Source organism: Panthera tigris, chromosome B1 (genome assembly GCF_018350195.1).
Source record: "Panthera tigris isolate Pti1 chromosome B1, P.tigris_Pti1_mat1.1, whole genome shotgun sequence".
NCBI classification, from domain to species: Eukaryota; Metazoa; Chordata; class Mammalia; order Carnivora; family Felidae; genus Panthera; species Panthera tigris.
In genome coordinates this window covers 160,296,447-160,308,780 of record NC_056663.1, presented here as the reverse complement: position 1 = coordinate 160,308,780, position 12,334 = coordinate 160,296,447, and the positions used below count along the sequence as shown (strand labels likewise).

The 12,334-nt window shown below is 44.1% G+C and overlaps 1 protein-coding gene across 2 annotated transcripts in view; it reads right to left on the bottom strand.

Moving 5' to 3' along the window:
* Positions 1-12,334, bottom strand: part of KDR (kinase insert domain receptor) — a 46,477-nt gene that overhangs the window by 4,066 nt on the left and 30,077 nt on the right. For both annotated transcript variants that reach the window (XM_007075880.3, XM_042984510.1), the window contains exons 21-28: positions 12,017-12,170; positions 10,019-10,116; positions 7,483-7,605; positions 7,220-7,331; positions 6,960-7,059; positions 6,454-6,559; positions 5,198-5,349; positions 41-140 (exon numbers count right to left, since the gene is read on the bottom strand). In XM_007075880.3, the coding sequence (XP_007075942.2) occupies positions 41-140; positions 5,198-5,349; positions 6,454-6,559; positions 6,960-7,059; positions 7,220-7,331; positions 7,483-7,605; positions 10,019-10,116; positions 12,017-12,170 (945 nt within the window). The remainder of the gene's footprint in view (positions 1-40; positions 141-5,197; positions 5,350-6,453; positions 6,560-6,959; positions 7,060-7,219; positions 7,332-7,482; positions 7,606-10,018; positions 10,117-12,016; positions 12,171-12,334) is intronic.

Below are 12,334 nucleotides of genomic sequence, written 5' to 3'. Positions count from 1 at the left end.
TTGTATTGTTTTTAAGACTATTTTTAAAAGATGTACTTACATCTGGGATTACTTTTACTTCTGGTTCTTCCAACGGGATATCTTCAAATGTTTTTACACTCACGGGCCGGCTCTTTCGCTTACTGTTCTGCAGATACTGACTGCAAAAGAACAAATATTTATATTTTAGTGGTGGTATATTTGGCTGCAGATACCAAAAGTGATACCTAAGTTCATTATCTTTCAACCACAAGTTTAATAGCAACCTTCAAAACATCCTTTGGAAAAAGAAACACAAAACAAAACAAAAATCTTTCTCTGCTAGTGCACACTGAAGGCTTAATTTCCTGTAAAAGCCTATTTAAAAGTATAATATAAGTGAGGGGCCTAGATGAGCTCCCGTTCCTTTGAATCATATTTCTGAGGACCAGGGCTGGACTAAAGACAACATCAGCAAAGCAAGTGATCAACTGCCTTCTGCTTGGCTTCCTGATGGCCTGAGGTTCCTCCACCGGGCTCTCAACATACTGCCGAGTGTTACATACCTTTCTGGCCATCTCCAGAAACGTTTTTCTAGGTAACGCTCACAGAGCAACCATTCAGTGAAAGATGGGCAGAGGAGACACCTGAAGATCTTACTGAATCTCACCTGGGTTCCGGAAAGGACACTGAACCCAGCGGGATCTGGAGACAACCTCCTCCTTCTGCATGTAATTGAGGCTTAGTGCATAGATGGGATGGCGGGCTGTCTCACAATCCCCTATTTTCAGCCCACAGAATTGTTGGTCTTGGGAAAAGGCAGTGTGGTTTAAGAGTCATGAGATATTGTGTCTATTTCAAAGTCTACCACTGACTACACATACTTGGGAAAGTCGTGAATATTTCTCTGCCTCGGTGGCTCTGCCTCTAAAATGTGTTGGTAATAGGTTTCTCTCCCTCACTCACAAAGATATCTGGAGGACTGATGAGGTGGGTGGCAAATGTTCTCAGAAGGAATGACGCTCTATCAGCCAAAGCTTGTTTTCCTCCTTGAATTCCAAAGGATACCAGCTTCCTTCAGGAGTTCAAAGAATAGGACTTGTCAGACACCATATCACCTGTTTTCTGGGGGTGCTCCTTCCCTACCATGTGGCTTTGGGTGAGTCTTGAGTGATCCTGTTAAGATCACCGACAGCCCAAGTGGAGAGAAAGGAAGTCCGTCTGTTTCACAGCAAGGGACAGCAAATTCACTCTTCACGCTCGTCCCTGCATACTGCCCACCCCCTCCAGGCAGGCTCCTGGACATGTTACGTATTCCTTGTGTTTTCTGTGACCAAGTGGAGTGAGGACTTGCTGGAGCCAAAGGAGGAGAATGGAAATCGAGTCTCCCTCCCCTGCCCCAGGAGGCTGGTTCCTCCCCTTACGGAGAGAAGAGAATGAGGTTCACCAGTGACATCTTCCCTCAGGAAACTCCACCTAAAGGAGGACCTAATATATAAGGAGAGAGAGAAAAGCCCACTTCTCCTGAGTCCAGTCCGGACTGTTGCCAAAAACGATTGGTACCATATAATCATTCATTTGCTCATTCCCTGATCCAGGAATCCTTTACTGAGAATCTACCACATGCCAGGCACTGTGCTAAAATGCTCCTCAACTGTTATCTCATAGCACCTTCATAAATGGTACCTATCAGGGGTGGGTATTATTATCCCAAGTTCAGATAAGGAAACCGAAGCATCAAAAGGTTAAGGAACTTGCCCAAAATCACAAAACTAAAATATCTGGATTATTATTTTGAGGGTTATAAGCAGCCACTGAAAGATTTGAAGCCTGAGACTAACAAAGTCAGATGCGCCCTTTAGAAAGATGGCTCTGGGTACAGGAAGGTGAAAACAGAGGCCATGAGACCAATTAGGGGGCTCTTTTCCACGTATTATCTAGGAGAAAGTAGGGCAGCCTAAGAAAGGTGATGCCGACAGGGTTTGGAGAAGTAGACATATCCCAGAGATATTCAGGATATAGAATCAACTAGAGAGGGTAAGCTTGGGCAAAAATGCAGCTGTCTTAGAAAAAAGTCGAGGAAGCTGAGACTTAGGGAGGAAATGGCTAGAATTGGGATATGAAATTGGCCTTCAGATTCTAAAGCCCATTGTTTCGTTTTGTTTTGCTACCCTACTCCACACTGACTCCCTTGGAAAAGTAGCAGGAAGGAAAAAGTAGAAAAGAACAATGGATGTGATTGCTCGAGTCTTTGTTGAGCACCTACTATGTGCACAGCACTGCTCTCTCCCACGCACCCACTGACCACACGGTGGGAACAGGGCGGGGGAGCGGACAGACAGAAGGTGGAGAAAGGACAGTTTCATTTCAAGCAATCTGATCTCACAGCCAAATTCAGGAACATCTAGCCAGGAGGCAGTCCCAGACATCAATCCACAGGAGCGCTTAATCATCACCAGCAATTAACCACAATGAAGAAAAATGGTATGTGCCAAAACCTTTCTCTGGGAGAGAAAAGAAATCTTTGATAAGCTGCTTGGAGTAGGAGGTGAAACTCCCTGGGGAAATGATGGAGCAAGCACAGATGGTCCCCAAACTGCCCTCATAGAAAGATGAGTCCAATTAATATGTGTTTTCTTGCAGAAGGCATGCAAACTTGGGGCCAGAGCTGATCCACACGGGAAATTAGAGGCAAAGCTGAGTCTAGACACCAGCGATCTGTCCCACTCCCCCCCTCCCCCACACACCTCTCAGCCTCTTCCCCAAATAAATGTTGAACAAATATTTTTAAGTAATTTAAAGGGGCCACGGATCAGGAGGTCGGTGCCCACAGCAGTGCCTCTGTCCAGCTCTATTTATAATGCAATGAGACTGAAAACTATAAAGAGGAAACGAATGAGAAAGACTCCTCAGCTTTCCGACCTGACTGGAAATGTGAAAAAGGAGAGAGAACAAGTCCGCCGAGAAGCACCCCAGCCTCACCTCTGGTCTTCCCCAGGGAAGCAGAACCCAAAGAGAGCCTCAACATGAGGTATGCCATGTGCAGATGCCTCCATTCTGGGTTTCTTTTAACCCCGATGATTCGACTGTGACTGTGGAGTCTTGTTTTTACAAAAGGAAAAAAGGTGGAGGCAGCTGAGAGGGGGTGCAGACAAAAGATTCCAATTTCCATTTTATTTTTCAAATTACGGCTGGCTAAAAGAGAAACTGGACTGGAAAAGGCCAATTCGAAAATCACAGACAGAAAATCGGAGCCAGGCCTATGCTCAGAGTGTGGTGTCACATTTGTCCATGCTTCTGGGGATAAGTGTTAGCAGCCCTGACTTAGATCCGGCATTGCGTTCGGCACTTCCATTACACCAACATGACTTCATCGACTCTTGGCACCATATGCAAAGCGTCCAAGCGAGCCAAGAGGCTGCCGGCTCAGGTCCTCACTCCACCTGGTCACAAAAAACCCTAGGAATATGGCTGATGATCAAATGGCTTTCTGATCGGGCAGAAGGCAGTGGTGTTGCAGGAATAACTACCACCCCCAGAAGGCCAGCCAAGCTTGAACTAGAGGGTTTTGGTGTTGTTTTGTTTTGTTTTTTAAGTTTATTTATTTTGGGGGGGGGCGGGAGGGGCAGAGAGACAGGGAGAAACAGACGGTCTCTCCACGTTGTCAGCACAGAGGGCTCGATCCCATCACCCGTGAGATGGTGACCTGGGCTGGAACCAAGAGTCAGACGCTTAATCGACTGAGCCACCCAAGCTCTTTGAACTAAAGGTTTTTAAGCATGAGAGTGGAATTACTGGTTTTCAGTTCATTAATTTTTCTCTCTGAGGGTCCCACTGGGTGTGGCAGACAATAGGACTCAGACAGGTATCAGAGGAACTGGATTTGTCTGGGAGATGCGATTTTAAGCAGCTTGCTTAATCGCTATCGTGCACTGAGTGCTCTGAGTGCCAGCCACTTAGAAATACAATATACCATGTAATTCTCAAAATAATAATTTTTGAACACCAGTGTCTTCACCTGGGTCCCAGTGAAGATGTGCGCCAGGTCACTAAGAGGCATACTTGGGGTCCAACCAGTTCTACCTGCCTCTAAAATCTGGATCTTTAACCACCAAGTTTTCTTTCCACCAAGCGATTGCCCTGAGCAATCCTCAATTGTGTTGAATCCTCACATTCAACATCTACATCAAGAAAAGATCATAGTTTCTACCTTGCCTAACATTGAGAGTTATCCCGTGAGCAAAATCCGATAATGTAAGGAAAAGTTCTTCGAGAAATGCTGAAAGTTCTTGACACAGATTCAACGGGCAGCTTGCCTGTCAGCTTCTACCCACTCCGGCAGTGTTCCTGCCACCCCGTGGGATCCCATGGGTCAAGGGGTCCAGGGGGCCTCCTCCCCCACTCCCTGGCAGCCTGGCGGACCTAGAGCTCCGCGCCCCTCCCTACAGCCACAGCACACTCAAGAGGGCAGGCTGGACTGTGCTGTCAGGGGGTCCAGTGATAGGAAGAAAACACCCAAAAGAGTGGGAAAAGAAACAAAGCAAAGACACGACGTCCCAGGCTTAGTAAAAGACAATTTGACTATTATATGGCAGAAACCATACCGACTCTTGCCTCATGCACAGGTGCTGGGAGAGAGAAGAAAGGAAGCTGCCTTCAGAACCCCTTTACAAATCAGGCGAGGACTGCAGTGCATGTGTTTCAAATAAGCCCAGAAGTCCCATTATGCAAATAAAATGCTGAAAATCAGACTGGGGAGGGGCTTCGGAAGATGTGCTGTCCAGTCAAATTCAGGACACATCCCCCTGGCAGACTGCACCCTAGCCAGAGAGGCACAAGTGTGTTTTCATATATGCATAAAACTCTTCCTTCCTGAATCTTTCCTAAGCCGTTTAATTCACATTAATAAAAGAGTACATGGGGATAATTTAAATACAGATGTCTATATAAAACTGGCCTCTTTTTCTGGAGATTAACAAACTATGGCATTCCAGCTATTTGCAGCTGCAGGGCTTAGAATTCTAAGGGAACAGCTATGGCAGCAATGTGGACCACAGATGGGAAGAAACTCACCTACCCCGGCCCTCTTCAAGGAGCACTTCCCTTTATAGCAGCCTTGGGGCTAAGGTTAAATGTGGAAGTGGGGTGCAGCAGCTTTAGAAAACGCCTTCCTTCCATCCCCTCCCCAAAGAACCTTGACATGCCAGCTCCCCTAGGGGATGTTGACCATATACAGTACCTGATTCCTGCTGTGTTGTCATAATGGAATTTGGGGTCACACACTTCCTCTTCCTCCATACAGGAAACAGGTGAGGTAGGCAGAGAGAGTCCAGAATCCTCTTCCATGCTCAAAGTCTCTGATATCGGGAGAACAATATAGTCTTTGCCATCCTGAAACAACAAACACAGCGATGCTATTGTTATGGCTTCAGCCCCTCAAGAGCCTTTTCATGAAAAACACAGGCCAAGGGGGCTTCTTGGTTAGCGGGCAGGTCGCTTTCATATCTGACTGTAGAACTTTACGACAACATTCAAAATGGTTTGTCAAAAACAAAAGGGCACTTGAAAGGGACACGTATATGAAAGTACGGTAAAAGAGATAATATAAAAACAAGATGAGTAAGGGAGCCATAGAGGACTGTGGTTACAAGGGAGACAAAGCAGGTTGGGGCCATACGCGTAGCGGCAAAGCACGGAGAGCTGAGGAATCATTTCTTCACAAAGCCCTACCTACGCGAGCCAGGTCTTTTAAAGGGCAGATCATCCAATTTTAGCCTCTACATTTCAAGGCAATGGAAAATCTGATGACAGGCTAGAGAAAAGCAATAAATGTGCAGGAAAATGGGTCTTCTGAGAAAAGGTTGCACAATTTAACATTATTTCATCAAGAGAAAGAAATAAAGGGCAATTTGATACCTTTAAACGTTCAAAAGGTTTACTGATAAAAACAGATTTGACCCATTGTTCCCTACCTGTTCAAAAGAAAAGCAGGAGGAAATTGGCTTCCATTCCTGGTGGTAAGAGGCATTGACCGGAGATTAAATAACTTTCTAATGGTAAAGGTTAACAATTCTAAAATCCTCCAATGAAAGTTATGGGGGCCTGGGATTTTACTAAGAAAAATGCCTTGTATTTTGCAGGGTTCAGATGCAGTTTTGCCTTCACAGTGTATTAAATTCCTTGAAATCCCACCCATTGTTGATATTCTGTGGGTCAACGATTTTTTTTTTTTTTTTTTTTAACTTTAGGAGAGCATCTGAAGACAACAAAAAGATACATCAGGAGGAACGAGTGGTCTGCTCCCAGGTTATGGATAAGGACCTCATTAGGATCTCATCTATCTAAAAGAGAAATTATAGATTTTAAAAAATCATTGCTGCTCAGATCTGCAAGAATATGGCTCCTTTTTCAGCGGCTGAGAGGACAGAGTGGTGGCGGTGAGATCTAGGGAGGAGAGGAACCCTTGTATACGCTTCTTGGGTGGAGGTCACGAACCTGCTGAGCATTAGCTTGTAACAGATTTCCCAAATGTTCCACCAACTCAGAAAACGTGGGTCTCTGACTGGGCTCCCCATGCCAGCAGTCAAGCATGGTCTGGTACCTAGAGAAGCAAAACACTAATGTCATTAACTGCCTCCGTCTTCCTCATCTAATGTTGAAAATAAACACTTGAACGAGTAAACATCTATGAAACGTCCACCATGAGCCTAGATGCTAAACAGTAACACCGCACTGTATAAAACACAGAGTCCTACACTTGGAGTATCATGCACAGAAAATGCTATAAATCAACATCTAATAGGAGCTAACTGGTGGGTATCGATATAGGGTTGTTGTTTCAAGAAGAGATGACTCTCTACTTCAGATTATCAAGGAAGACTTCCAGGGAGAAGTAGGACACAGACTGGGTCATAAAAGAGGTCTGTATCATGAAAAGTCTTCTGGGCAGGGAGAATTTTTGTAAGAAAAGAAAGGATAGAAAGACACTTCCAAAGTCTTACATTTCTGGTGTGGTATAATCAGGGGCCCTCATTCTAGTGCCTTCTTTCAATCGCCTACAAAATTCCTCATCAATCTTTACTCCAGGATATGGAGAAGCACCTAGAATAAAATAGGAATAGGACATTATTTGATTTGATTTTCTTTTATAGAAAACCCTCAGCCTAATTCTTGAACATCATATGTGTGTGTGTGTGTCAGGCCACTGACTTATATCATTCTATTTGGAATATGGATGGAGGGACAAAACGAAGTGACTTACCTAAGGAAAATATTTCCCAGAGCAAAACACCAAAAGACCACACATCACTCTGAATTGTGTACACTCGGTCAAAAATCGTTTCTGGGGCCATCCATTTCAAAGGGAGGCGAGCCTAAGAGGGTAGAAGACAAGGAATCAGAACCCAACTTAGCACATATCTGAAGAAAAAACTTCCTTTGTTCCCAACACAGGTCCTGAAGCTTGCAAAGAGGAATTTGGATCCTGCAATTTAACAGATCAATGGGTTCATCTTTGAAACTTACATCTCCTTTTCTGACATAATCTGGGTCTTTATAAATATCCCGGGCCAAGCCAAAGTCACAGATTTTAACCACGTTCTTCTCCGACAAGAGGATATTTCGTGCCGCCAGGTCCCTGTGGATACACTGCAAAAAGAATCGTGTGTGTGTTAGGTCTCAGAACAGCTGATCTCTTCTGCATCTGTTGTGACCTCATGCTCAAAAAAATCCACATCAGAAAACTAACTGATTAAGAAGCACTGGGCTAATGTCTTTCATCAACACTTCAGGAAAAAAGTCTGACTTTCGCTGAGACACACACATCTGCTTATTCCATAAACAGCCCCAGACTCTGGAATTAAATAATTAAGTTATAGTATGATCATGGAGTCATAAATAGACTTCTCTTGGACACAATTAAGAATGTGTTTCTGGTCACATCCACATATCCCTTTGGCCTGGCACCATATACGGCTAAAACCTGTTATTCTAAGGAGGCCCTAGAATGGAAGTTATTTCGAATGAATGCACGGAAACCAGGAACAAGGGGCTCTCATCGGTTTGGTGCCCTTTGTTGGTTTCCCCATTCCACATGGAACTGAAGCTGAGCAGCTCTGATAAACCATGCCCCGTGGGGCTCATCCTGTTTTCAAATTGTTGGATCATCATAAAGGTCTACAAAAGACATTTCAGCCTCTCGATGGTCAAGTTGGCTCTCAGGCGCACCAAAGAAGAAAAGTGAGTTCCTCTTGCTTTCTCTCTACTCTTTTCCTTTGCTCAGTTTCTCCCTTCCCGATATCCCACATCGTCATGTAGCCTCCTACTACTGAGCAACTTTAGCTCCACCTGGTAGATTCATGAGGAAATAGAGTCTCAGGGAACACTTATAAATGAATGAAAGGCTCAGAGGATTCTGAAGTCCATGCAGGAGTGACCATGGGAGCCAGGCATTGCTGAACACCCACACCTTGAGTCTGTATAGTACTCCCCTCTGAAAAGGGCATATTCAGGGGCACCTAGGTGACTCAATCGGTCACCCGATTCTGAATTTGAGCCCCACATTGGGCTCTGTGCTGACCCACTCAGAGCCTGGACCCTGCTTTGGATTCTGTGTCTCCCTTGCTCTCTGCCCCTGCCCCACTTGTGCACTCACTCACACTCACTCTCTCTCTCTCTCTCTCTCTCTCTCTCTCTCTCAAAAACTGATAATTAAAAAAAAATTTTTTTTTTTAATGAAAGAGGCATATTCAAAAGCACACTGGCAAGCATGACTGAGCAAGACAGGAGATTCCAAAAAACAGGCAGTCCTCCCTACTTCTCCCCCAACCAAAGAGCTTCCTTTTTTTACTCTAACAACCAGGTGGTGTTCAAGAAACCAGCCGACAGATGTGAGGAAAGTTAAAGGTCCCTTGCCTGATTCCCTTCCCAGTCGAAAGATATCCTGACCAAATGGCAGGCTCTGGCCTTTAAAAAAAAAATAGTGAAATAAAATCAGAATCTCCAAGAAAGGCAAAGGGCCTTTCTCCATAGGAAAATCCTTCCCTTTGGGAAAAAGGAGACAAGACCTCCCCCCACAGAAACATCTGAGATCTGGAGGCTCGAAAAGCTGTGACAAGCTTTCAGATTCAGAGAAAAATGGGTTAGAGATTTCACTCTAATTTAGAAACAAAAACAAAAACGTTAAGTCTTTCTTCCCCCACCAGGAGGGTGCAGCAAATGCATTTTGTCAACTGATCCCTTTTCCTGAAACTTAATTTGAATTTTTCTTGCTTAATATAAAACCATCCATTCTACCCTTTCCAGAGGCTGGAATCCGTGGTGTTTACAACCTTTGGAATATTTGTAACTTGTCACGTCCCCACCTCAGTCTTTGTTTGGCCTACTTTTCTAATTTTAGCTTTTTTAATCGCTCACATCTAAGGCCTGTCCTTCCTGGTTTCTAATTATACCACTAACAAATACTTTTTGATGGATGGTGATGAATGTAAAATAAATTAAAAATACACTCTCCTACGCTAAGATATCTGCAAGGCTCAGTCCCTCACCTCTTCCAGGTCACTGCTCAGATGTCACGTTCTTATAAAGCCTTCCTTGTTCACTTTGTTTAAAATTGATGTACACAAACACAGAAGCCTATGCACACACAAACATACCAGTCCTGTATACTCTATAGCCCTTTCCTGCTTATTTTTCCCCACAGTGCTTATTCCCATCCAACCTACTATGTATTTGACTTGTTTACATTGTTCACCGTTTGCTCCACCCGATAGGACGTGAACTCCTATCTTGCCTGTTTGTTCACACAGTCTTCTTAGTACCTACAAGACCACCTGCCCTTCGTAGATGTTCAGTAAGTGTTGATCACATGAACTGATATCATGAAATCCCTACACCTCCTGAAGTTAGCAGAAGTGGGGTCTCCCCAACAGAACTCTTCCAATAGGCCCAGGAATGGACGATGAATTACAGTTTGAAACACACATCAGCAGCTGGCACTGAACACCTTACTTCCGAATCTGTGATCTGAAGACACACTTTGCTTCCCCCTGAGCAGTCTTACCTTCCGTGACGCCAAAAACTCCATGCCCTTAGCCACTTGGAAGCTGTAACAGATGAGATGCTCCAAGGTCAGGAAGTTCTTGTACAGATCTTCAGAAACTGTTGGAAGATGCAGAAGGACAGAGATCAGTATTGCCACCAGAAACTATGCGTTTCTAAGTTTGTGAGAAAAATCTTCATTTGAAAACTTGGGAGTTAAGCTTCTGGAAACAGAAGCAGAGAGAAAATGCCTGTATCTTCTGCAAGGTTGCTGAATCCCAGTATTATTAGCTTGCATCATACTCCTTAGCAAAAAAATGTTGGTTTTTCCATCTTAGTCAAATGGAACCAGCAAATCCAGGAGGCAGAAGGGAGGTAAATTTGGCAAAGATAGCAGGGAGTGAGAGAGGACTTTTTCAAGTTTGCTGGTTCAAACTGTTGTTTTTTTTTTCATGTACCCAGAGGGATAAACAATAGTTTCCTATCAAGAACTCTAAAAATAAAACAACAATATTCAGGGTCATTGAATCTGTTCTCTCCAGGCTTTGTCCTGGGACAAAGGCCAAAGGTCGGATTATAATCGACAACAGATAACTAAAAATACCAGAAATATATTTACTTCTCTCACTTTCAAGCTGAGAAAGTGCTGTAAACACTTTAAAACAGGGCTGAGAGGATGCTTTTTTTCCCTCCAAGGATATGAATGAGAGATGACGGGAACTTCGAGGGAAAGATGGATTTGCGTAAACTGGTGGTATTTACTTCCGTGCAACTGGTACAAATAAACACGAAGACATTAATGGGTGTTTTGACATAATCTCTTAACTTTGGTCAGATAAGATAAGACATGGTTTCTCTCCTAGAGACAAATACCGGAGTAAATGAAAACTCCGTTGAAATAATAATCTCGTAAGTATTAAAAAGACCGTGAACCATTTTCTCAAGGATTTCTTTATGCTTAGGGCCAGAGGGCGCTCAGTGAACAATTAGCGAAACCCTTCCATTTTCCAAATGAAGAAATGGGAGGACACATTCCAGGCCATCACCCTTTCTATTCCAACTTAATTCCTCAATCCTTTGGGTTTCCTGTGCCCTGACCACCATTTTGTGAGAAAGATGGGACAGAGGTTGCATGAGGTCCAGATAGCCTCTCCACATTCCTCTAGGCCAAGTTCCAGCTTGGCACAGCCCATTTGGCTTCTAAGAGGAAGAAGCCAGATTTAAGGTCTATCTGTAGCCTCGCGTCAAGGGAAATGGAAGCAGGTTTCTTCCACTATTTCACGACTGGGTTCTTTTAAGCTCGTGCCTCAAGAGGAGCCAGATGTCAGGAAGCCCCATCTCTATATCTATGGAGATGTCTCTGCTCCTTCTGAGGGAAGCAGATAGTGTATCCTGGAGCTGAAAGAAGTCTTGGAAGTTTGGGAATACAGCTCTACTCCCAGAGAGCACTAAAATATCATTGGAAGCATAACTGATAAAGAAAAATATGTTTACCAAGACTCCTCTGAGGAAGTGTGGTTGATAAGTCACCTGGACTGGGGTAGAAACAGCAGGTGACCCCTACACCACCTCAGAGAGGTTGGGTATACTTAATTGAAAGTCTTGTGTTGTGCTGGTGACTTAGGCAGGATGGGGCTGAACTGCTGAGGGTAATGGGGAGGCTAATCAACCACCAGAGAGCCTCCTTTGTCCCTCAGGAACAGAGCGCTGAGCCCCTCCTGCTACTCCATGTTGAATGGAGTTTCAAAGCACTGGTTTAATGGTCGACTGCTTAGCCCTCGTGGGGTCCTGAGATTTCTCAGGCTCTCTGCGCTTTGCCTCACAACCTAGTCAGCTGCTTATTCAGCGCTTCCACACTTCACTTTTGAAAGACTGAATGGTGGGAGTCTCAAAATTCAGGTCTCTTTCAAGTTTTAGGGAGTACTGAACTTTTCCCATGACAAAATTCCTCATAACACCTTATCACCTTCTCTTTTCTGCAAAAGCATGCGTTACGTATGAAGAAAGCAATGACAGGTACCTTCCTCTTCCTCCACATCACTGAGGGATTTCTCCTCAACAAATCCAGAGCTGGCTGAGCTCTGACTACTCGTGATACTATCCAAACGGCGTTTCGGATCCATAGTGATTTCCCCAACGTATTCCTTCCCTTGACGAAATCGTGCCCCTTTGGTCTACAATGAAGCAAATGAACAAATTCTTTGAATGCAAACAAGATGTCTAAAATGTAGTAAACTATAAAAATAATTGTAACTATTAAAAGCAGACAAGAAGGACATCAATTGCAAGAATATGGAATCTCTGGGCTGAAATTTTGGGCAAATGTTCTACATAATAA